Here is a 24999-nt window from a genome sequence, read left to right as displayed (position 1 = left end):
CTATTCAAGGCAAAGATCCTACAGTGAGTCGAAAATCTCCCAGACCTGGTCCATCAGTAAGGGACAAAAGATTCAGTTTCTTGAGATGGCAGGGGGAAAATGACTTGGCACTGCATCACACTTCAAATCCAATAGGGTTTCTCCCATGCCAACAGAGCACTGTGCGTCAAAGCATACCCTGGTGTCGTAAGGACAGTGGGATGGATGTAAAAACCCTTATTTGCCTTTCATTTCCTGAACGCCTTATCAACATGCACAATAAAACACCCCTGATTCCCATCACAGGTCACGGGGAAAGCCCCCAGATTTGCCGTTGCCACCCCCTTCCCTCGTAGAGGTGCTTGCCCCTCAGCACTGGGCCTTGGAGTTTTCTCTTCCCAGATCATTGTCCAGGGGGGGAAATTCACTGCGCGAGGAAAGCAACGTGGGCTAGGAAGTCTGTTACCAAAACAGAAATCAGGATTAAAAATACCGATCCTATCGTCCCTCCAGCCTCTCCCAGAGCACAAAAACAAAACCAAACACCCCCCGCCAACTTGCCCCACCATTACGAAGGTGGTCCAAGCTCCTCTGATCAAATGTGCCTCCCAATCATCCTCTGGGCGAGAGAGCACCTGGGGCGAGTTTTCGGCACCCCCCCCACCCCGCCCCTCGTCTCTCACCCCGGCCGGGGCCAGGCCCCTGGACTGACAGGAGGGGCTGGCCGGACGCTGGCCCGCCGGGGGAAGGAGGCATTATCGCCCAACCGCGCTCACACCGCAGGTGGAAGCAACGCAGGCCCTTAGGTAACACGGCTCGGGCTGCGGGCGAGGCCTCGGAGCCGACCAGAAGACAGGCAGGACCCGGCAGCAGGGGAGGCGGGAGAAGCAGCCGGGCCTAGGCCGCACCAGGCCGCGGAGTGGCCATACGCGGCTTCCCGGCCGAGGCTGCGAGCCAAGCCTCAGAGAGCGGGGTTATCATTACCTGGACGGGTTCCTGCAGCACCGTCATCCTTGAGGCTCAGGCCCACTTTCTGCAGTGCCTCAGGCCCCCCCCGTAGCGGCTCCGGCCCGGCCAGCCCCGGCTCATTTAAACTCACCAGCGACCGTTACCGGGGGATGGGGGAGGCCGAGCGATTGCCGAGTACCTCCGAGCGGGACACGGAAATACACGAAATGGAGAGATCCGCGCGGGAGTCAGACGGAAAAGCCCGAAGGGGGACGGAAGCGCCCGAAGCCGATCGGCGGAGGGGGAGACCGTTGCCGGAAATTGGCGAGGATTCCCGGAGACTACCGAGTCCGATCCAGAGCGTAGTTTTCTCCTTTCGGCCACGCCTTCACTCACGCACGCCACGCCCAATCGGCCTCCCTAGGCTGGGCCACGCCCAATCGGCGACCCGCCGGCTGGGCGTGGCTTGCCGAAGCGGGCGGGGAGCGTTACGTGGCCGGACTACTGTCTCCACTCGCCGCTCAACCTCTGCGGATCAATTGATGCGCGGTAGATTAAACAGAGGGTAAAATAAGAGAGTTTGGGGCTGACTTTAATTAAGAAGTATTTGTCTGTTGAGTTTAGTTCATTCATCATTCCAGAAGTACCTATCATGGCTCAAAGGGAAATAGGAAATTTCGAAGGATTGCCACCCTTGGAAGATTTAGGCTGTCCACACTGAAGAAGTTACGGTCTCTTCAAAGGAAAAACAATGTAACAGAGTGCTGCGTTATGTGGTGCCCATCATAAGTGACGTCAAAAGTAAGAGGAGAGGGAAGTAAATTGGGATTAAGATGAGGAAGGTTTAATGGAAGGAAAAAGGGAGACAAACTGGATTCCGAAGGATGGGTAGAATTAGAAGAGAAGGCTGGTAAGTGAGGGGAAGCAGAAATGAGATCAGTCTGGTAAGAGTTAAGGCATTCACTGGAAATAACTACTTAGGTGACCAGATCATGGAAAATCTCGGAAGGCAGGCAGAAATTTTTATTCCTAGATAGGAAAGGCCTTGTGGTGTGTTGGGAAATCCGGAGGCTTGATTTTGAATTTTACCTCCGGCACTAACTAGTTTTAGGTCCTTAGGCAAGTCATCTTTCTGAACTTCTATTTCCTTAGTCTGAAAAAGATGACTAAAAGAATTAAATGAATTGATGTGTGTTGATGTGTCTAATAGGCTCTCTCAAATTTCCTTCCTCTCCCCCCAAAATGTGTGACCAGGGAACTATTAAAATTTTGTTTTTTGGTAGGTGATGGAAACAGATTTTGAAAGTTAGTTGTCTAATCTAAGGCCTAGGTCTGTAAGTTAAACCCCATCCGTTCTCATTGATTAAAGTGTGACACAGGGCGGGCCTGGATTCAAGAGGAGGAGAAATAGACTCCAGCTCTAGATGGGAGGAGTAGCAAAGTGACCCTGCAAAAGGCTTGTGCCCCCAGGGGATTGACTGCTGGACCATCTTTGGAAACAATCTACCAGATATGAGATGAGAATCTAGTAGTGGTAATGGAAAGAAAGAGATGGATAACAGATATCACCCTTAAAATGTGATGCTTTGAACTGAATGCAACACTCCACATTTATTCTAATTAATGTGGAGAATGATGAGACTATTGCTTTTATTATTTAGATGACTTCTATTAAAGTAGACTAAAGCTGTGTTTGCATTTTAAACTGTCATGTAACATTGTTGATGCTAAGTTTGTGGTCATTTTATACGCACGGCTCTTTTTCACGCAACATGCTGCCAACCCAAGTCTTGTGCTTGTGCAATAGGTTCTTGTAAACTCGAATGTAGGAACTTACAACACAGCATATAATGATATTTGTGTGTGTGAAATGTGTATCTAGAGTCAGCATTTAAAGAGACCGTGATGCTTGGCATTCTGGCTCTGAAGCTTAGAATTTGCTTAACGCATACCCGCTTCTTCCCCCTCCCACCCCCCAAAAAAGGCATGTCTTTTCTAACTGTTCTTCACTGGGCTAATACATCTGTTGTGGTTTTCTGCTCATCCACAGCAAGGCCACATTGTTTGAAGTTGTGCTTTGGTGGGATCTTTTAAAGCATTTTTATTTCCTTCTGTGTTCCTGATTGACCTACTTAGACTTGCCATCCAGCAACCCCTCGGGGGTCCTGCTGTCATCCATTATCCACATATGTTTAGCTGGTGAGCAAATCTGGGTTGCAATAAGCATTATTCCAAACATGGTAAATTATCTCTTCTCCTTAGCCTGCTTCTTGGTCTGTTTCATGTTCAATCAGATTCGGAGGTGGCTATTAGGGAGCTATTCAAGAAGCTAGACTTGTATCATTGCCAAGATGCAGGTCCCATTAAAACATAGTCCCCAGCAAGCTTACTCTTCTGAATTTCTTCAGTCCCCCTTGTCTGTATCCTTCTTTTGTCCCTGTTGAGGCTGCTGTCTTACCCTTCTTCTATTATCTGACCTTGAAGCTTTTACCCCTGTGTTTCCTCCTCCCTCTTGGTCAAATCATCCTTTGGCATCTCTTATCACACAGTCTCCTGCTCTTCCTCCTACTGCTCTGTTTTCATCAGTTTCCTTTGCCCCCCCCCCCCATGTGAGAATGCTTCAAGGGTCTGTTCTAGGCCATCTCCTCACCCTATGCTTTCTTCCTTTGCAAACCCACCTATTCTCTTGGCCTCTACTTTCATCTAAAATTGTTCCAGGGGTGCGTGGGTGGCTCAGTCGATTAAGCATCTGACTCTTGATTTCAGGTTATGATTTCAGGGTTCTGAGATTGAGCCCCAAGTCAGGCTCGGAACTGGACTTGAAGCTTGCTTAAGATTGTCTCTCTCCTTCTCCCTCTGCCCTTGCCTCACTTTCCTCTCCCAAGGGGGGGGAAGTAAAATTGTTCCAAAATCTCTATCTCTAGCCAGACCCCTTCTCAGAACTTCAGACCCGAATGCCTAGCTGTCAACTGGACATCTCACAGGTGTTTGTTCAGAACGACATCCTTGGTCCTCATACTTGAAATATTTCCTACCCCAATTTAAGGTACTGCCACCCTCTCTGTTGCCCAAACCTGAAACAGCTCTCTCTCTTTGACCCTAGCATCCAGTGACAAAAGCCCTACTAATTTTACCCTGGAAGTACCTTTGTGTCTCTTCCTGTCTCTAGCCTTACCTATCCTCAAAACCAAGTCTGATCATGTCAGGACTCTGTCCTAAACCTTCCCACCCAACTCGTGAATTCCCATTGCTCTCAGGATATCGCTCAAACCTGTTCACTTCTCTCTCTCTCTCTCTTTTTTTTTCTTAAGAGAGAGAGCACGAGCGAGTGTGCAAGTGGGGAGGGGAGAGGGAGAAGGAGGCAAAGAGTCTTAAGTAGGCTACATGCCCAACACAGAGCCCCACCGATAAGGGGCTTGATCCCCGGACCCTGAGAGCATGACCGGAGCCAAAATCAAGAGTCAGACACTTAACCAACTGAGCCACCCAGGCACCCCTAACTTTTCTTTAAGGCCCTCCAAGGTCTAGTCCCTGCCTTCTTATTCAGCCTTGTCTCACCTCCCTGTTATACTCCACATTCCCACGAAGGGGACCAGAATATGTCACTTTGGCATGAGGATTATTTTGACCTGAAAGCAATTAGGAAGCAGCAAACACAGAAAGAGCTCTTTGCTTTCCGCTATCTGCCTAAAAGCAGGACATAAATTTCCCTTTGTGAAGGTGCTTCCCTCCCCGCTCCTGTACCAGGAGGAGGAAAATAACCATTATCACTAGAGACGAGGATTTGGCACTGATTTGGGTCTGCACAAACAAACCCTACTGAAATAACCCTTACCTTCCATTAGTTCCCCCATGTATTTACCTTCCCACAACTTACCACCCTACAGGCCCCAAACTTCCCCCTCTATTTTGTCACTTCTCCACAAATGTATTGCTATTTGCTAAGATGGTATATAAGCCCCAATCACCTTTTGTTTTTAAACTCTTGTTTTTAAAATTCTGTTAATCTGTCTTTTGTCAGTTTAATTTGCAGGGCCCATGTTTCAAACCTAAGAGGGTAGAGGGAAGGTCGCATGGGGCAGAGAGCAAGAAAGTGGCCATCTACAAGCCAGGAAGAAAGCTCTCGCCAGAAACCAAAGTTGCTAGCACCTTGATCGTGGACTTCTAGCCTTCAGAACTGTGAGAAAATACATTTCTTTGTTTAATCCACCCAGTCTGTAGTATTTTGTTCTAGCGTCCTGAGCAGACCACTATGATCAAGATGGTTTGTGTCTTATCTCCCTAAGGAAAGGCTGTCTTATATTTCTCTATATTGTTCTTTGAAAAGCATTACATATTTAGTATATGCTTAAAAATATTGACTAAAGTCAATAAAACAATATTGACTGATTAAAGCCTTTACACATATTACTTCTTCCTGAAATATTTTGCCCTTACTCTTTAGCTAAATTCAACTCATCTTTCAGGCTTCAGCCTTGATATTATGTCCTCAGAATATTCCCTGTCCACCTAAACAAAATTATTAGCTCTACCCTATGATTCTCACTTACAGCATCTTTGTTCTTTTCCTTCATAGTGTGTATGGTAATTTTAGTTGTATTTGTTTAATATAAATTCCATGAAGGCAGGGACTTTGGCTCACCCTGATGCCCCCATTATCTAGTAGAGTGCCCTGCACAAATATAAAGTTATTAAAATATTATAAATTTATAAATTATAAAGTTATTAAAATATGATAATATTTTAAAATATTAAAATATTATAAAAGTCATTAAAACATTATAAATCAAAATATTATAAAATATTATAATATAAATAATATTATATTATAATATTAAAATATTATAAATCCATATAAATTATATATATAAATTATAAATTATATATATAAATTATAAATTATAAAATATTATAAATTTAATATATAATATTAAAATATTATAAATATTATATATAATATATATAATATTATAAATATTATATATAATATATAAAATATTATATATATTATAAATATATATTATATTATAAGTTATAATATAATATATATATTTATATTATATAAATATAAAACATAAATTTATATTTATAAATATATAATAATAAATATCAAAATATAAATAAATATAAAGTTATTAAAATATTATAAATATAAATATTATAAATTTACAATTTAATTATAAATTAAAATATTATAAATTTATTATAAAATAAACATTATTAAAATATTATAAATTAATTATAAGTTATTAAAATATTATAAATGTTAAAATATTATAAATATTATAATATTAAAATATTATAAATGATGATTAAAAGACATGACCACTCAGTGTTATCTCTTATTGGCATAACCTGATGCTCTTTTGACTCTCCCTCTCTGGACCCAGAGAACATGCTTGTTTTGTGCATGAGTCCCTAAGGGATTTCAAGTGTTGAGGCTAATCAGAAATGCATCCTGGTTGAGGTACGCTCTGAGATGGGCTACATGGCCTATGGCAGGGAGGGGCAGGCAGACCTCAAAAGCACAGAGAGGATGAACCGTAAGCAAATTAGCTTGCCTGGAGTGAAGGCCGTATAAGCTTGGTTGAAATGGTAGTGTAGGGGACGGCTGATAAGCTTTGGGTTCCAAACTGATGACTTTAGGTTGATAAAATAGACCTGGGGAGCTGCTGGTGGTGATTGAGCTGGGGAGTGACTTCATGAGAATGGAATTTGAGAAAGATTATGCTAACAGCTGAGGATTATGTGACTTGGAGGAGAGAGAGAGTAGGGGCCAGGAGTGCAGCAAAGAGGTGCTAGGGAGTCGAGGCAACTCTTAAATTTCCATTATTCTTGGATCCTGGCTGCTTGGGATATAGGATCATTGAGCCGAATGGGCAAGAAAGAATTCTTGAGACATTTTATGGTGCCAAAAGGTGTTTTTATTATAGCACAGGGGCGGGACCCGTGGGCAGAAAGAGCTGCATTGTGATTGTGAGGAGTGATGGATCATACAGTATTTTCAATCCTATGCAGGTGAGGCTGATGCTAGAGCTCCAGGAAATGGAGTCTATAGGCTCCTGGAGGCCTGTTATTAGGATTATGTTTTTCTTATAAATCATGAAGACAGTTCCAAACTATAGTGAAGTTTCTTGTTCTACACAACTGCGGTCTTTATCAGTTGACCACTTATTTTGCCCCTGCCTTTGTTCTTAGTTCCTAGTGTCTGAGGAATGTTATATGTATATCCCACCTTATGAGGCCTTGGTGGGGCGGGGGGGGCGGGTTGCAGGGTCGGCTCGTGTTTTGCCCTCAGCTTGCTCTCTCATCAGCTGAATCTGAGAAAAGATGCAAAATGAAAATAGTTCCAAGTTACTCATTTACAGTGAGAAATATTCTTTTCCAATTCCTTGTCTTTAGGACATTCCGATTCCAACCAGAAGGCTGCTTACTGAGTGCAGACAGACCAAAAGAGTGAATCAAATGATCTTGCTGGCTGTTACCTCCTTTTCCTCAGAAGGGACATATATGCCTGACTGCTAGATAAAAAAATATTTGTTATCTGGAGAGGACGTTCACCGAATAGTAGAGTCTCTGTTTCTCTCCTTTTTAGGTTCTAGGCAAACTTTCGTTTTTTCTCTGAATAAATTGCACAGCAGTGAATTAAACACAGACTTGATCGTGTTGCAGTCTTGAGTCTACACTAGCTGTCTCAGACCCTGTTGTTGCTATTCGTTTGTGTGTCACACATGTGTGATTTGGGAGGTAGGTGATGAGTTAGGTTCAAAATGTACTGAGTTTGAAGTGCCTCAGGTGAGAAGTGTTCAAATGTTAATTGAAAATGTGAAGCTCAAACAATTTAGGAAAGAAGTTGGGGCTGGAGATAGAGATTTTCTAGGGGCTTTTGGGTGGCTCAGTCGGTTAAGCGGCTGCCTTCGGCTCAGGTCATGATCCCAAGGTCGTGGGATTGAGCCCTGTGTCCTGGGGGTCAGATTTTCCCTCTGTCTCTCCCCCTTGCCTGTGCTCTCTCTCTCTCAAATAAATACATAAAAATCTTTTAAAAAAATAGAGAGCTTTTCCAGGTAGAACTAAATTTATTCTGTTTTGGTTATGTAATACCATATAAAACCTTTGTGAGAGTATTTATCATTACATTAAAACTATTTATATACCTGCATCCTCCACACCAGACAGGAAGCTCCTTGGGGGCAGGGATGGCCTCTTACTCATTTTGGTAAAAATATGTGCATACTTATGTGTAATAAGTGTTAGTTGAATGGATGAATGGATGAATGAATGAAGGAGAGTAATCTGGATAAAGGAGATCCAGGAAAGCAGGGCGAGGGACAGAACTTTGGTGTGATAAGTACAGCAGAGAAGGCCCAAAGACAAGAGCACTAAATCTAGCCTCAGAGAAGTCACTGGTGGAGAGCTCGGGAGGAAGTCAGAATTTGAGAAAAGAAGAAGTTGGTGGAAAGGGAAACCAAGAAGAGAATCATTTTTAGCACTAAAAGCATGTCCCCAAATGCTGAGAAAAAGTGCTTGCTAAGGTGCTGAGTCTCTTTTTCCTTACTGAGAGCCGCCCATGCTGTGGGTGACAGGGCCAGCTGTCATTGATGCTTTCTTGTTTCCTTGCCCTCTTGGGGGCCAGCACACTCCATGAGGGAGTCCCATCAGCTCTACCAGCTCCCACTGTTGCCTTAGTGTCCTGGGTTCTAGTCTCAGATCTGTCATGACTCAAAGTGTGACCTTGGGCAAGTCACTCCCTTCTGTCTGTGCCTCTAAAGTCCTTTGCAGCTGACAGGATGTCTGGGGGAATGAAGTTTGGATGACCGGTGAGGATTCTTCATTGCTTTTCAACTATAAATCATTTTGCCAGACACCAGCTGTCCTGCCCTCTGCTTTAGATTCTCAGGCGGGCTCCAACCCACCTGTTGTTGGGGTCCTCCGAATGTCTTCCTCCCATGGTTCAGCTCACAGATCCATCATTAGGCTGCACTGCCTTGATCACAGCACAGAAATGAGCTTCAACCATTTAAATGGACTGTTGGGTGATTGGGCCAAACGTGTAGCATTCTCCACTTATGCTACACAGCTGAGGAAATGAAGTTGGATGGAATGATTTAAAGTACTCTGAGAACCAGTGCTATCATGGCCCTTAAAATTTTGATTTTAGACCCTACCATTTCTTCTCTGCCTTTACCTTTGGTGCTCTGGGTTTTCAGGGTCACTAAGACTTCAGGTTTTCATTGCTTTTTTCCTTCTTCTTTGGTCAAAAGGAATTTTAGCTACAGAGGATTGGGTTAATCATTCTCCTTGAGTTATATAGCCTTCTTCCATCACTGGTCCATACAAAGCTGCTTGTTTAATTAGTCATTTATTCCTTTTTACCTCGTTGCCCCATCCCATCCAAACAATACTCACCATAAGCAACCCTCAAATATTTTTAATGTGTATTTTTTTTGTTTGTATGTGTTCTTGAATAATGGGTAATGCTTCTAGTATGCGTGTACCTAATAAAATTGAATAATATATCTTATTCTCCCAGTATAGCCAATGTTATTTCAACATGTAAACATATAAAAATTATTGATGAGATTATATTCCTTTCTCTTTTTTTGTACTAAGTCTTCAAAACCCAGTGTGTGTTTTTTCTTACAGAATATCTCAATCTGGATGCTAAATTTTCATCACAAATACTTGATCTTTATTTAGATTTCATAATTTCACAGTTGAAAAAGTAGATTCACATACCTAAGTTTTCCAAGCATACTTCAAAATTTTCCAGTAACTGAATCAAGTACCCCCAAAAATCATTTTCCTTTAATATTTGCATCCAAATGGACAAAATTGCTTCCTCTATTTTAAAAGAATTTATCAGTATCAAAAGTATGTCCAAGTCAAGTAAATTCACTAACTCTTGTGTCAACTTAGCATTACTAACATGAAATTCAAGGAGACACTGCATAAATTGAAAAGCAACTCCAAATTTATTACTATCAACAAAACATTTAAACTTTTCTTGTCATTGTTGCAGCCAGTTTACATAATGCTGTTGATTAAAATCTGCATATTTATGTTAGAGAAATGCATATTAATTTGCATTGTGGCAGGCTTCAATTTTAGCATAAATTCTTGAACCTACCTAGCTAAGTTGCAAATAAGCCTTTTCTCTCCTTGGAGCTTCAGTTTTAGCTCATTCATATGCAGTATGATATCAGTGAGATTATATGCAGGTATTTTAAATTTACAGAAATGTAATTGTGGTTTCTATCTTATTCAGCTTCTTACTCATCGCTGTATTCTTCTGGCTATACATCTAATCTTTTGCTTCTTTTTTTTTTTTTTAAGATTTTTTTTATTTATTTGACAGAGATAGAGACAGCCAGTGAGAGAGGGAACACAAGCAGGGGGAGTGGGAGAGGAAGAAGCAGGCTCCCAGCGGAGGAGCCTGATGTGGGGCTCCATCCCAGAACGCCAGGATCACGCCCTGAGCCGAAGGCAGACGCTTAACCGCTGTGCCACCCAGGCGCCCCTAATCTTTTGCTTCTAACTGGGCCGTACTCTCACGGCACTGTCTCAGTAATGGAGACCCACAGTTGCTTCCCTCTCCCGCCACCATGAGTCATGCCACAGCGAAGAACTGCCTTCTTCATGTCTCTTCTGAACTCGAGTGAGATTTCTTTTAGATGTATACTCAGCTTGATTGCTCTTATAAACCACAAAGCCCTTCTTTTTCTATCCCCCCTATTTCTTAGCTCTTCTATTTCTTTGCCTTTCTTTTTTTTCTTCTGGAAGATATTCTTTCTTTTGCCTTTCTATACTCTACTGTGTTTCCCAGCTGTGTCCATCATGCTACTTTTCAAATCTATTGTGTGTTCTATTTTAATTATTAATTTTTTATACCTAACATACTGCTTGTTTTTTGGAAGTTTTTTTCCTTATTTCAACTAGGATACTTTCCCTATCTGATATTTCTGTTCGGTCCCTCTTTATGTCTTCTCGTTCTGTATCATACGGTGGTATTCCCTTTGATCTCTTTTAGCACGTGTACTAAGCTCCTTTTAAAACCTTGGCCTGTCTTCATATTTCTACTGAAGTCACCACCTGTAATCAAGCGGGCTGTATCCTTTTGGATTAGTTGTGCTCCTTATCTGTCTTGTTATTTTGCCTAAGGGCACATAGGTTGCTCGTCCAACAGAGCATGCCAGTGCCACTGAGCTGAGGGGGTAAGGGTTGGAGGTGAATGAGCCCTAGTACTGAGAACAGTCCCTTCCCCCCACCACCCTGCCAGAGCACAGCAGCCTTAATACGGGGAGATTTTTTTTTTAGATTGCAGTTCACCGGCCCTGAGAGTTTAGGGGAGGAGGGAGAGCACAACTGTCCAAAGTTCAGTTGCCCCCTACCTATTTTTTTACTAGCTCTTCCCAAGCGCAGTGCGTCTTCCGTGCCATGATGTTACCCTAACCAGCACCCGGATCACAGGTTTGAGTCACATGGGTGATGCGTATCACTGTGTGCTCGAAGGCAGTAGTGGAGGAAAAGAGAGATCAGAACCCCAGGGCTCCTTTTGTGGTCATTCCACAGTCATGCTTGGCCACATCTCTCCCCAAACCAAAGCCACCCTTCTAACACACACACATACACACCCCAGTTCAAAGCAGGGCTCCCCTTTCTCCAAGGGGTTTCTCACAGTTCCCTTCGTTTCTTGGTATTTTCTCCGTATAATTCTTCCACTGTTGATCTTGGGAGAGGGAGCAGCAGCTCCCTATTTCAATCAGGACCCCAGCCTAGCTATTTTGATTACTCTCTGTCCTAGACACTGTTCTAGGCATGTCACCCATATTAAGTCTAATACCTTTTTGTGCATAAAACATCTCAAGAATTCTTTCTTGACCCTTAGGCTCAACCATCCCGTAACCCAACCAGCTAGGATCCAAGAATAATGGAAATTTAGAGTTGCCTCGACTCCCTAGCAGCCTCTTTGCTGCACTCCTGGCCCTTACTCTTGCTCTCCTCCAATTCACATAATCCTCACGACCAGTTTATGAGGTTATATTAGCAGCCCCATTTTACAGATAAGAAAACTGAGACATAACGAAGTTAACTTGAGGGGCGTCTGGATGGCTCAGTTGTTTAAGTGTCTAACTCTTGATTTCGTCTCAGGTCATGGTCTCAGGGTTGTGAGATCAAGGCTCTGAGCTCAGCGAGGCATCATCTGCTTGAGATTCTTTCCCTCTGCACCCCCCCCACATGTGTGCTTTCTCTCTCTCTCTCTCTAAAATAAATAAATCTTAAAAAAAAAAAACAAAAAGTTAACTAGTTTGCCTAATCCACTGAGTCAGGACTCTAACCCGGGCAGTCTGGCTCCTGAGTGGGCCCTCTTACCCCCCGCCTTGCGGCAGAGCCCAGTTTACCCAGTGCCCTCTATGGGGACAGATTCGTGTTGGCCAGGGCATTGCCCCATGATGTCTAGTTTATGAGACACTGGCCAGAAGAGAGGAGGGAGGGTGACAAGGACAAGGCATTAAGAGCCAGGCCTGCTGTCAGCAGCATTTGATCCCAGGCAGGAGACTCTGATGGATCTCTTTCAGGACAGGACATAGGGCGTGCATGGTGAGAGGGGAAGGGAGGAGAGTGAGTGAGTGTGAGTAAGCCCAGCCCAAATGAGGGCTGATGTCAGTTCTCTATGTGTCTGTCCCCGAATTTGCCATGGGCTGTAAATGGGTTGGTGTGAAATTCTGTCCTGCGTTTTCCATCTACCGAGTTTGAAGTCCTGCCAGTGGGAACATCTGAGCGGGCTGGAACCACTCTGGCTCAGGAACATTAGTGGCCTCAGAGGCGCTGGTTAGGCTTCCAGTACCCGCCACTATACTTGCCTCTTCACACTCTGCCTCTGCTTTCCTTCTCTCTTTCTTTCCTTTGCTCTTCTTGGTCAGCATGTGTTGGAGGGGGAAGCCTATGTCATAGACCTGGCGCAGGACACTCTAGAGGGACAAGAAGGTAAAAATCAGTTACTGTGAAGCAGAGTGAGGGCCACGAAAGTGAAACCTCTGGCTCCTTACTGGGCTCTTCTGAGCTGTAAGCATCAGGAGTTGTAATAGCAAGGCCAGGGTTGGGTATCTTGACTCTTGATGCATGACTCTTTCTGGAAAACCACACTTCCCTCTAGTTGCTTCTGAAGTGCCAGACAGTCTTTTAGCTGGTGTTGCTTAAAGAGAATCAGAAACTGATTTGAGGAGTGTCTCCTCCCCCGCTGGGGCGCTTGTGGCCTAAGGTTTCAGGCAGGCTGGCTCCTCCTGTGAGTGTGGCTGACAGGCAGACTGCCTGGCCCCAGGGACCTGCTACATGCTTTCTGAGCCACAAATATGTCACACCATGGGTACCCAGCTGCCGTCCTCTTCCCCTCTCTCCCATTCCTAAACCCACACCTCACAATCCCAGTACCTGCTGCCACCTTATCTGTCCCTCCCCCATGCGGCCCCCTCTCCTGGAGTTCCTTCCAGGAAGTCTGAGAAACCCCAACACACATCTCGCTTCATCTAGGAAAGCGAATGAAATTAGCAGCTGTACGTGTTTCTAATGTGCCAGGGGTGGTTTGTGGTGCTCTGCTTACATTGTTTCATACAGATCTCACAACAACTTGAGAAGGAAATGTTTACTGTTGAAGGTCCTTAGAGTACTGGGCCGGAGAATAGGAAATGGCAAATCTAGGATTCGGCCCTATGCTCGGCTGTCTCTAAGGCCCATACCCTTCCGTGTCTGCAGATGCTCGGCCAGCTCTCTAACCTCAGAGCTCTGTTCTCAAGCAGGCTGGATATTTTGCTCCTCCTGAGAATTAAAACAAATAAAGAAAGAAAAAGGAAAAAAAAGAAAGATAAATGAAAGGAAAGGAAACTCCTGACTCTGTCTTTGAGGATCAAACTTCTTACCAGAATGGTTAGAATAACTTGTTTCTTAACTGGAAGGGGATATATGAGAGCATCTCATTCAGTAGTTATTTTTAGACTCTTAAACCATGGAATCATTTCTTCGACAATGATCGTGGGACCCCAGTGTAGAAAACACACAGTGAAATGGCAGGGGGGAGCTCCCAACCTGGCCTCTCTGCCTCCCTTAGGGCTGGAAGCAAGTTAAGGGAGCCTTGGGTGTCTGTTGAATACTGTTTGAGAGCTCCCGATGATCTCTCATTTTAGAGATAAGCAAGCAGAGGCCCAGAGAGGGGAAGTGGCTGGCAAGGTCACGACTAGTGTCTGGATCTTCCAGCTTCCGGCTTGCAGGTTTCCACCAAATCCCGGCTTGTGTATCTTTGCAAGCCCTGCAGCACACCTAGGCTGGGAAGTGAGTGTGGTGGGAGGAGAGGAGGCGAGAGGCTGGGCTTCCTTTTTCCTCCTTCTTCACCACCAGCAACCTGAGCTCCCAACCCCTGGGGAATGAGAAAGTCAGGGAAGGGGCAGATATGGAAAATGGAAGGGTGTAAGCAGAGGCTCCGGGAAGCAGGTGACACGAAGTCAGAAGGAAGAGAGAAGGTGAGGTAGAAGAGGGGTGGGGGGAGGTGAAAGGGCCAACAGCTGCTGTCCCAGGCAGGACCAGTGCTGGCCTGGGTTTGGGCCTTGCTCTCTCTAGTATTCCCTTAGGCCAGTCCTGGCTCCTTTTCCTGCCTCAGTTTCCTTTGAAGGCCTCTCTGCTTACCAGTGGTGAGAGCACACCGAGGCTGTAGGAGCGGCCGGGCAGGGGCAGAGCTCCACACAGGGCACGGGGAGCCAGAATTAGCTGGCTCAGCTCTGCCTATGGATGGCTGAATGTCTCCAGGCCGCTTAAAAGTCTCTCTGGGCATTAGGTTCTCACCTGCAAAAGCAGGTGGGATGAGACCAACTCTAAGGGCCCTTTTGGCTTGGAAAGATCTGGGAAATGGAGCCTGGGGAAGGAGCGGCTGTGGGCCCCGGGCCCCTGGAATCGCATGCAGGCTTAGGAGCTAGCAAGGAGCAGGTGTAGGTAGTCAAGCCATCTTGTTTCATAGGGAGGAAGCCGGCCTAGAGAGGCAGAGTGACTTTTCAGCTTCTCTCAGCTTGGATTTTTATCCCCTGAACTGGAGAGTCTTAAAGTTCAGCTCAAAGCAATTCTGTGCAGTGGATAAGCTTTTTTTGTTGTTCTCTGAACATTTTATAGACTTTTAGTGGTTTTTACAAAAGCAGTATATGCTCGTTATAAAAATCTCCATTAATACAGGAAGTGAAAAAAAGTACAAAATTATGAATTGCTGTCATTACCCCTTCCTCACCGCCCCCAGGTCCCAGGGGTGTTTCTTCTAACACTTCAGTGTGTATTCATCCTAACCTTTCAGATGAACACAGACATATTATGTACACACCCCCCATCAATGGGATTATGATCTCAATGATTTTTTTTTTAAAGATTTTATTTATTTATTCGACAGAGATAGAGACAGCCAGCGAGAGAGGGAACACAAGCAGGGGGAGTGGGAGAGGAAGAAGCAGGCTCCTAGCGGAGGAGCCTGATGCGGGGCTCGATCCCAGAACGCCGGGATCACGCCCCGAGCCGAAGGCAGACGCCCAACTGCTGTGCCACCCAGGCGCCCCATGATCTCAATGATTTAAGCATAAACTTTAGAATCAGACACACCTGGGTTCTGATCCAGCTCATAGCTAATTAGCTGAGTGACTTTGTCACCTGACCACTTTTAGTTTCAGCCCCCCAGGTGTAAAACGGGGTAATAATGATATCTACTTTATAGGGCTGTGGTGAAGCTGTAATGACATTTAATATGATAGCAGTTAACAGTGCCTGGTACACAGTAAGCACTACACGTACACACACACACAGATACACACACGTGCACATGCTCACGCACAGAGTCTGGGGGCGCAGAGTGAGTTAGAGGTAAAGTGACAACGAGACCCAAGTTTTCTGACCTCCGGTCACACTGACATTTAGCCACACCTCCCTGACTCTCACCCCAGCCCCCAGGCACAAGTTCAGCGCTCAGTACTTGTTGAATGAATGATTGAGGTTGCTGGTGGTGGGGGTAAACCCAGGGAAGTGAGGTCTGTGGAGTTCCTGGGATGCCTGCTCTGGAGGATGGAGGGCTTCACCCTGTGAATTGGGAGGGTGTGGGGACAGTGTGGGTGGCTAGACCAGCTGTTGCTTCAGGGCTCCAGGCCCCAGAGCTGAGGCCCCAGAGTGGCTCTCAGCTTAAAGGAGCCTGGCCTAAAAGGAATGTGCAGTGGGCTGCCTCTGCTCAGGAGGGGCTAAAAAAAGCCTTCCCCTCCCCTGGGCTTTGTGTGAGGGTTATCAACTGCTCAAGTCAGCTCATCTCTCTGGCTGGACTCTGGCATTTTTGAGAGGGTCTGTTTTCCTGGCCCCTGTGGGTTTCCACCCATTGGCAGGAAGGGGTCAGCCTGTCCCAGAGGTGGAGGCCAGGAGGAGTGTGAGGTGTGGAGGGAGGGGAGGCTCGTCGCCCCAAACCTGGTGACAATACACAGTTGTCAGCTGTGCCCTGCTGGTGTTTCTTCCTTTTATAGTCAGAGCAGTTGCTCTTGCTCTCACCCAGCCCCTCTGTGGGGGCTCCTGCCCAGGATAAAAGGGGAGGGAGGCAGCCCAGTCTCCTGTCTCATCTCCCAGGCGCCACATCTCTTGATTCCTTCCTAGCTTCCATCTCCACAGAAGATCCCAACAAGACAACATGCCTCCCAAGAAGCCTGAGCCTAAGAAGGAAGCAGCCAAGCCTGCCCCAGCCCCTGCCCCGGCCCCAGCCCCAGCTCCTGAGCCCCCCAAGGAACCTGCCTTTGACCCCAAGAGTGTAAAGGTGAGTGAGCCTTAGCCACTGGGATCCTGTCTGTCCTGGACTTTAGAGATCTATTTCCTGGAGGCTGGAATGGGCTGAGGGCTGTGGTGTCCATGCCCCACATCATGGTGCCCAGGGTGGTAGAGCTGGTGTTGGGGCTGGTGAAGGGTTTTGGGGTTGTAGGCCTTTCCCCTCAGGAACGGGTTTCTGGTCTGAGGAAGCCCTGCTCTGTCACCCCAAATTTAGCCAGAGTCGGGAATGGCAGGGAGGTACAACCAACCAACCATTCAGCCTTAAATTTTAAGGTGCCGTGGGAGTCATCATAGTGAAGAGAGAGAGACTGACCCTTTGCTCAGAGGTGGTACAATAGCTTTCTGGAGAAAAGACACATAATGATAACCGCCGGTGCCACTTGGAGTAAGCGGTGTAAGCAGTGAGGGAGCCAGGGGTCTGGGAAAGGTGTTGTTCGCAAGACCCTTGCAGCGGGTAGGGTAGGTGGTGAGGGCAGAGAGGCTCTAGGTAAGGCAAGAGGAGTCTGCTTCCCTCTCTCCTCCCTTACCAAAGTGGTTCCCTCTTTCTGAGGCCTCAGCCTGGGCTCCTGTCTGGGGTATGCAGTGCACAGGCCCATCCCAGGCTGAGACCCTCCCTCTAACCTGGTGAGGAAGTGGGGCCTGGTTTCCTCTCTGCCCGCCCCGCTCCCCTCGCACTGGAAGGTTCCTCTCCCTGCAGCTGGTCCACCAGCCCTGCCTGCTGACTCAGTCACTTCAGGACTCCCAGCTATCCGGCCCAGCTGCTGAAGGAATGGAACTGGGAGGGGCCTGGCCGGGGAAGGAGGGGTCAGAGGCCTCTGGAGAGTGAAGCAGTTCTAAGCCTTGGCACCAGAATGTAAGAGGTCAAGTGCTACTGGTATGGAGAGCTATTAATAACAGGTTGGGAGTGGTGGGCCCCTGGGGGTAGCCACGAGTGCAGGGCTGGGGGTGGTGAGGAATCAGATCAAAATAAGAGCTCAGCACTGGGTTCTGTGACAAGAAGGTAGGGAAACTGAACCTCCGGGCTCCAATTTGGATGACCCTCCCCATCCTCTCAGGATTCTACCCCACACCCACAGCCCCAGGAGACCCTGCCGTGGTGCCAAGGACCCTGGGGTTGATCTACGGTAATCCCTGCAAGGGTCAGGGGTCAAGCATAACTGGTTTGGCCAAGAGATGGAGGCAGTTGCACGTCCCTGGGCTTGATTATGGTACATGTGGAGGCAATCGTGTAAGACCTTGAAAGTACCTGGGTCATACGTTACTCCCACTACGGGCAGAGCCTCGCAAGAAAAGCTGACTCTCCCCCGCCCCCAGCAGGATGCTCTTATTTCATTGGTTCCGATAATGCCCTCCTCCTGTGGGGTAGCCTGGTCCCTGGCGTCTGGGCCACAGCTGCCTAGTGGTATCAGATCAGAGCCTTCTCTTTGACCCATCACTTCTCTCCATCCACCCACCTCCCCCATCCTCTCTCCTCTGGTTACAGTCCTCTTTCCCACATCTGGATCTTCCAACCCTGAGGGTTGTTGAAATTGCTTTAAAGTGAAAAAAAAAAATGTAGGTATCCTTCATGATCAGAAGGATATGATTTCCCTATTATTGTACTTATCTGGTTCCTTTGCTTCCAAAACTCTGCTCAAAAAGACAGAACAAAAGTAAACTTAAGTCCAATATGTGTGGTTATGACCGTAGATTCTGATTTCATGTTTTAATACTCATTTCTCTTAGACATTTCCTCCTGGGGCTGAACGCGTTACAAAGCAAGGCAACTGCACCTTTTCCTCAGAGAGTTCGTGCAAAGCATCTTTATTTCAGGGACAGCTTTACCTTCCCGACCAACCCCACCTGCGGCAAAGCCCGGTCCGAGTCACAGCTAGTTTCCTTCCCAACCCAGTGTAACCCCTCCTCCGTTCTCCTACCTCATTCCAGCCACCCCCAGAGGTCCTCATTAATGGGGGTTCGCCTGGGAGGCACAGTACAAGCCGCAGTTAGGACTAGAAATGGTGCTCCGTGCAGAAGATGTGCAGGGGGTGGTTACCAGGGGAGGGGAAGAGGGGATCCGGTGGGGAGGGTGGTGGCAGATGAAGGGTGATGAAGTAACCCAGAAAATCCCAGGTTACAATGATGACTCATGCTCGTTCATTGTCATTTATTTTCAGAGCCTCCCCGCTGCCGCCATTGAATTATTATGCATTGTAGGGGTGAATCCAAAATTTATTCCTTGGCTCAACAAATATTTTTTGAGTGTCTGCCCTGTGCCAGGCATCTCTGTGAACAGTAACAAAAATCCCAGCCCCAGGGCGAACCCTGGTTTCAAGGGGCCCCGGGCACAGCTAGAGGCAGGACTGTGGAATAGTTAGGAAACATCGAGGGCCCACCCAGGCTAGGCTTGCTGTCCCGATGCCTAAGAGGGACATGTGCTGAGGGGAGGGGTGGGAATGGAATGGGGCGAGGGAAGGGAAGACAGGATTGAAGGAGTTGGATGGAAAAGGAAGAAAGAGGGGCTGAGGGTGAGGAGTGGTGGGCACCGAAAGAGAGAGGAAGTCTAACTGTGGGTGGATTGTGGAGTCAGGTTGAAAGTGAGGGCGGTTTATGGCCAGCTAGGATGAGCAATTTACAGTGGGCCCGAAGAAATCACTATAGGGAGTCAGCATAGGTTCTAGAGTCCTCTAGAGTATTTCTCTTTCTCTCTGTCCCTCTCATTCTGAGCCATCACTTCACACGTGATGTTGAGGGAGCCCTGGTGGCTGCACTATGTGATAGCTCATTGCAGTTCATTCGTCCGGAGACTGGGGTCTCCTCCCCTCACTGGTGGCCTGCAGGAGGTGCCCCCCAACTGCGGTGGAAGCCACTTCGGCTTCCCTCTGGGAGCCTTTGGCAGTCTCAGCCCTCATTCCTGTGTTTCCCTCCCCACAGATAGACTTCACTGCCGACCAGATCGAAGGTGAGTACTAACAACCCCACCTTCCCCAGCACAGCCTGTGTTGCGCTTCCTGGAGGAGGACGGCGAAGAGTAGTTGCTATCGCCAGGGTCGTAGTGATCACCTTTCTCATCGCTTACCCGTGCGTGCTCATTTTCACCTGGGATATGTGATGCCTTAAGCACCTTATGTGGATTAACTCACTTAATTCTCACCACACCTGCACGAGGTAGGGACTGTTCTCACCCCCATTTGACTGTGAAAACTAGAGGGACAGACAGGTTCGGTAGTTTGCCCCGTCTCACGCGGCCAGTTGGTAGTAGACCCAGGGCTCAAACTCAGGCAATCCGATTGCAGACCTGAATTCTCAACCGTTCTGCCGGACTGCCTGGAACATAACAGACGCACAGCAAACGTGTCCTTTTTCCCTCCACCCACAAAAGCTACTATTCAAGATATTTAGAACCCTCATGTCCATTCCTGTTATTGGAAAGCCTACTTAGCTTACTGGCATCCTCTCCCCTCATCCTGTATTCTGCCTAGATGCTCACCTGCTAATGGTGGTAGGGCCAATGGTGACTTGGGGGTGCCCAGTCCACATGTGGTCCCCATCACCTTCTCATCTTTGATGAAGACAGTTTGTTTTCTCAGTGTTCTATGAAGTGCTAGTAAGCTCAGCTTCAAGGCAAGTCTCCAGATCTCCTACCCTCCAACTTGATTTGTTGCCTGTCTCCTGTTGAGTGTGGTGTTTTGAGAATAGAATGTTTCATCATGTTCTCTCTGCTTTATAGCTAGGGCTCATTGTCATTGTAACTTATCCCTCTGTTTCCCCACCGAATACCTCTAAGACATAAAATCACAGGAGTTAGGACCTTGAAAGGTCATCTGATCCAACCCCTTGATTTTAAGCACATACCGTATTTTATTTTATTTTTTTAAAGGTGTGCAATTTTATTATTTTATTATTTATTTATTTTATAATAATTGATTTCATTTAGCCTTATCTTTTTTTTTTTTTTAAGATTTTAGTTATTCATTTGACAGAGAGAAAGAGAGAGCACCAACAGGGGAAGAGCAAGAGGCAGAAGGAGAAGCAGGCTCCCTGCTCAGCAGGGAGCCTGATGGGGGGCTCGATCCCAGGACCCTAGGATCATGACCTGAGCTGAAGGCAGACGCTTAACAAACTGAGCCACCCAGGTGCCCCTATTTTTTATTTTTTATTTTATTTTATTTTATTTTATTTTATTTTATTTATTTATTTATTTATTTATTTATTTATTATTATTATTTTTTTTAAAGATTCCATTCATTTACTTGACAGAGATAGAGACAGCCAACGAGAGAGGGAACACAAGCAGGGGGAGTGGGAGAGGAAGAAGCAGGCTCATAGCGGAGGAGCCTGATGTGGGGCTCGATCCCAGAATGCCGGGATCACGCCCTGAGCCGAAGGCAGACGCTCAACCGCTGTGCCACCCAGGCGCCCCTATTTTTTATTTTTTAAAAATTTATTCATTTATTTTAGAGAGAGAGCATGAGCAGGGGGGAGGAGCAGAGGGAGAGGGAGAAGCAGACTCCCCACCGAGCAGGGAGCCCAATGCAGGGCGTGATCCCTGAGGTCATGATATGGGCCAAAGGCAGATGCTTAACCGACTGAGCTACCCAGGCGCCCAGCATAAACTATATTTTTAAAAAGTATGAGGCGCCTGGGTGGCTCAATCATTAAGCGTCTGCCTTCGGCTCAGGTCATGATCCCAGGGTCCTGGGATCGAGCCCTGCATTGGGCTCCCTGCTTGGTGGGAAGCCTGCTTCTCCCTCTCCCACTCCCCCTGCTTGTGTTCCCTCTCTCACTGTCTCTCTCTCTCTGTCAAATAAAGAAATAAATAAAATATTTTTAAAAAAAGTGAACTAATATCTGCACAAGGTAGAACAAAAACAAAAACTCATATACTACTTTAAAAAATAATAAAAAATAAAAATATTTTCCTCTTGCTTTCTTGTTATGTTGATCCCTCTTCCAAAGATAACCATTGTTAATAGGCCTATGTGTCCTTCAGGAAAAATATGTAGTGGTATACCAGTATGTATATATAAAATTTACACAAATTGAGCCATGTGATAATACCATCCTGCATCTTTTATTTAATACATATTTGGATTTCCTAATATTTAATATATATTATTAATATACCTTGGTATCTTTTTATTTATTTATTTATTTATTTATTTATTTATTTATTTATTTTTAACGATATTTATTTATTTGAGAATGAGAGAGAGAGAGAGCATGAGATGGGGAGGGTCAGAGGAAGAAGCAGACTCCCCGCTGAGCAGGGAGCCCAATGCGGGACTTGATCCCAGGACCTCAGGATCGTGACCTGAGCCAAAGGCAGACACTTAACCGATTGAGCCACCCAGGCGCCCCGATATACCTTGGTATCTCTTTATAGTTAACAAACAGTTCTACTTCATTTTTTAAAAGAATTACGTAGAGTCGCACACACAGATATACATTTTAATTAAATCAGGCTCGTAGTGATGGACCTTTATGTTGTTTCCAGTTGGGAGCTATCATGCTTTCCCCAGGGGACCTTCCTAGGAGTGGGTCAAAGGATACATACATTTTAAACTGTAATAGTTATTGTGAAACTGCCTTACCAAAAAGTGATGCCAATTTACCCACAAATAGGGCATGAGGACTAGCAGATGCATTTTGAACTAGTGGATTGAACCTCACTCTGCTTTTGCAATACCCTGTGGACATTTGCTTTCAACCAGTAGTTTGGTGTGCTGTAAAATTCTTAAAGTTAATTTAAATGCATTTTAGTTAAATATATACTATGTGTAGATATAAGCATGGTAGTACCCATGAGGACTAGAGAGTCCACTAATGATCAAAATTTTTCATTTTCCAAATGGGAATCATGATCAAAGCCAACTGGGACAGCTGGTTGCCTCTTTTCTCCATGAAGATTTTCAGGGCTGTGGTCTAACTCATTTCAGTCTGTCATCCCTCCGGTCTTGAAGATGTTGTTCCTTATTTTGGATCGGAATTATTTCTGTTTGATTTTTACTCCTGCTACCTCTTCATTTGCTCTTTGATGAAGCCGAGATGTTTTTCTCGTGTTATGCTAGAAAGAATGTTATTTGAATCAGGAGATTTTAGTATTGGCCCTCATTCTGCCACTATTGACCATGAGACTTTGGGGAAGTCTTGTTTGAACCTTAATTTTCTTATCTGCAAAGTAAGAATATTTGGTTCTTTTCAACTCAGAAATTCTGTGACTGTTCCGCATCCTTTAGATATCCTCTATTTGAAGATAGTTATCAAATCCTATCTTAGCTTTATATTCTCCAGGTGATATGGCCCCATTTTATTTTAATGCTTTTTTTTTTTTCTCATAGAAACTAGCTTCTAACTCTTAACTTACTGGTCCCTCTCCAGATTTCCATATTCTATCTCTCTCTCTGTCTTTTAAAGATTTATTTATTGATTTGAGAAAGAGAGAACAGCCAAGGGGGGAAGAAGGACAGAGGGAGAGGGAGAAGGAGAGAAGCAGACTCCCCGCTGAGCATGGAGTTGGGGAGCAGGGCTCAATCTCGTGACCCTGAGATTATGACGTTGAGTGGAAATCAGGAGTTGGACGCTCAACCAACTGAGCCACCTAGGCACCCAGATTTCCGTATTCTTATAGGAAGGGATTACCACCTTTGCTCATTGCTCTAGCAAAGACCTGACTACTGCAGACTCTTGAGAAGGGGTTTCTTCTGGGCCCATGAACATCACCTCTCACGCACCCCGAGATCACACTGGCTTTGTCTTCTACTTGTAGCAGCCCTAAACTTGAGTGTTTGGGGTTCTGTGGTACCAGGCTTTGTAGCGAGCTGGCACGCCAGCAGGTACAGCGAGTCCTTCCCTTCTCCTCCTTCGTCCTCACTCTTTTCTTGTTGTCCTGAATAGTTGGCCGGAAGTCATGTGTGAATTGGCCTATAAATGAGGATAATTATACCTATAGCATAAGGTTTTTGAAAGTTTAAGACAACATTATTAGCTCAGAGCTTGGTCCACTGTCAGTGATCAAATCATAGGTCATAGTCCTTCTACTTTCCCCCTCAGGTTCCCCCGTCCTGTTAAGGATCATTATATTCTTCTTTTATGAGGAGCCTCCTTGTGTTAAATCTGACCTCACTCTTCTGAATTAGTTCATTCAGAGATGAATGAAGAGATCAAAAAGTCTGAGTTCAGTGGCCCCTGGGTGGCTCAGTTGGTTAAGTGGCTGCCTTTGGCTCTGGTCATGGTCCCCGGGGTGCTGGGATCGAGCCCCACAGGGGGCTCCTTGCCCAGCGGGAAGCCTGCTCCTCCCTCTCCCTCTGCCCCCCCCCCCACTCAGGCGCTCTCTTTCTCTGTGTTTAAAAAAAAAACTTAAAAAAAAAGTCTGAGTTCAGATTCAACTCATATATTTATTGAGCACTGAATTTGTAGCAGAAGGCATGCTTATTGCCTTAACAATTAAAAGAAAAAAAAAATTAAGTCTTTCTAACAAAACTGTGAAGTAGGGGTTATTTCCTTTTGACAGAGGAGGAAATGGAGGTCAGTGAGGTTAAGTGACTCGGCCAGAATCACATAGTTAAATGCTAAAATTGAGATTAAACGCAGTAAGATAAGACTAGCAGCATTGTTTGAGCATTTACCATATGCAGGAGATTCTGTTAAGATTTTTAACATGCATTATTGTATCTAATTTGAGTGTAATTAAAAAACCCTATGAAGTAGGTGCCATTTATAGAGGAGAAGAGGTTTATGGAGGTTAAATATTTACTTGCCCAACGTCACACAGCTAGTAAGCAATGGAAATGGAATTTGAACTTAATTATTCAGTAATTGAAAGACATGTGGTTTTGTATCTTTTAAGTTCTTACAAAGCCTAATAAAGACTTGCAAATAAACATCTTGCAGAACTGCTTTGATATGTGGAATGATTTGTAAATAATCCGTAGGCAGACTCTAAGGAATAGTGTTTCCAGAGTACTTGGTGAGGATTAAAAGCAGCTTTGTTTCCTAAGTAGTTCATACATTCTTTGGTTTGTATTGTTAATCTGTTGAGTAAACCATTTCTTTGCCATTCCCAGTCCAAATTATCCCCATTAATGAACTGATTGAATCCAAATTAATGAGGAATTAAGGTTCTTTGCAAAGGGCCCAGGAGTGCCTTAATTTGGCCTTGCTCCTTGGACACCTGTCCTGGTACCTTCAGGGAGTCTAGTCCCTAAAGCTCTGAGCGGGCTCCGGATCGAGGGGAACAATAGCACCCACCCTTTGTTGGTTCCCTCACCATGT

The 24999-nt window shown here is 45.5% G+C and overlaps 2 protein-coding genes across 7 annotated transcripts in view; one reads left to right on the top strand and one right to left on the bottom strand.

Moving 5' to 3' along the window:
* The window catches only part of CDC27 (cell division cycle 27), a 73630-nt gene extending 72489 nt beyond the window's left edge, over positions 1-1141 (bottom strand). For 3 of the 5 annotated variants that reach the window (XM_045813886.2, XM_045813888.2, XM_087854244.1), the window contains exon 1: positions 964-1140. In XM_045813886.2, coding sequence (XP_045669842.1) covers positions 964-990 — 27 coding nt within the window. In that variant the 5' untranslated portion in view covers positions 991-1140. Of the gene's footprint in view, positions 1-963 lie in introns of all 5 variants that reach the window. The other 2 variants (XM_045813889.2, XM_045813890.2) reach the window with 1 other exon arrangement.
* Positions 1142-1359: 218 nt separating this feature from the next.
* Positions 1360-24999, top strand: part of MYL4 (myosin light chain 4) — a 36455-nt gene continuing 12815 nt past the window's right edge. Inside the window, exons 1-4 of one of the 2 annotated variants that reach the window (XM_045813893.2) lie at positions 1360-1728; positions 4949-5106; positions 16579-16735; positions 19660-19687. In XM_045813893.2, the coding sequence (XP_045669849.1) occupies positions 16613-16735; positions 19660-19687 (151 nt within the window). In that variant the 5' untranslated portion in view covers positions 1360-1728; positions 4949-5106; positions 16579-16612. The remainder of the gene's footprint in view (positions 1729-4948; positions 5107-16578; positions 16736-19659; positions 19688-24999) is intronic. The other variant, XM_045813894.2, reaches the window with a different exon arrangement.

This window comes from Ursus americanus, chromosome 23, assembly GCF_024610735.1.
Source record: "Ursus americanus isolate L20-20 chromosome 23, mUrsAme1.1.p, whole genome shotgun sequence".
NCBI lineage: Eukaryota > Metazoa > Chordata > Mammalia > Carnivora > Ursidae > Ursus > Ursus americanus.
The sequence above is the reverse complement of the archived record's forward strand: the minus strand, read 5'-3'. Positions and strand labels throughout refer to the sequence as shown.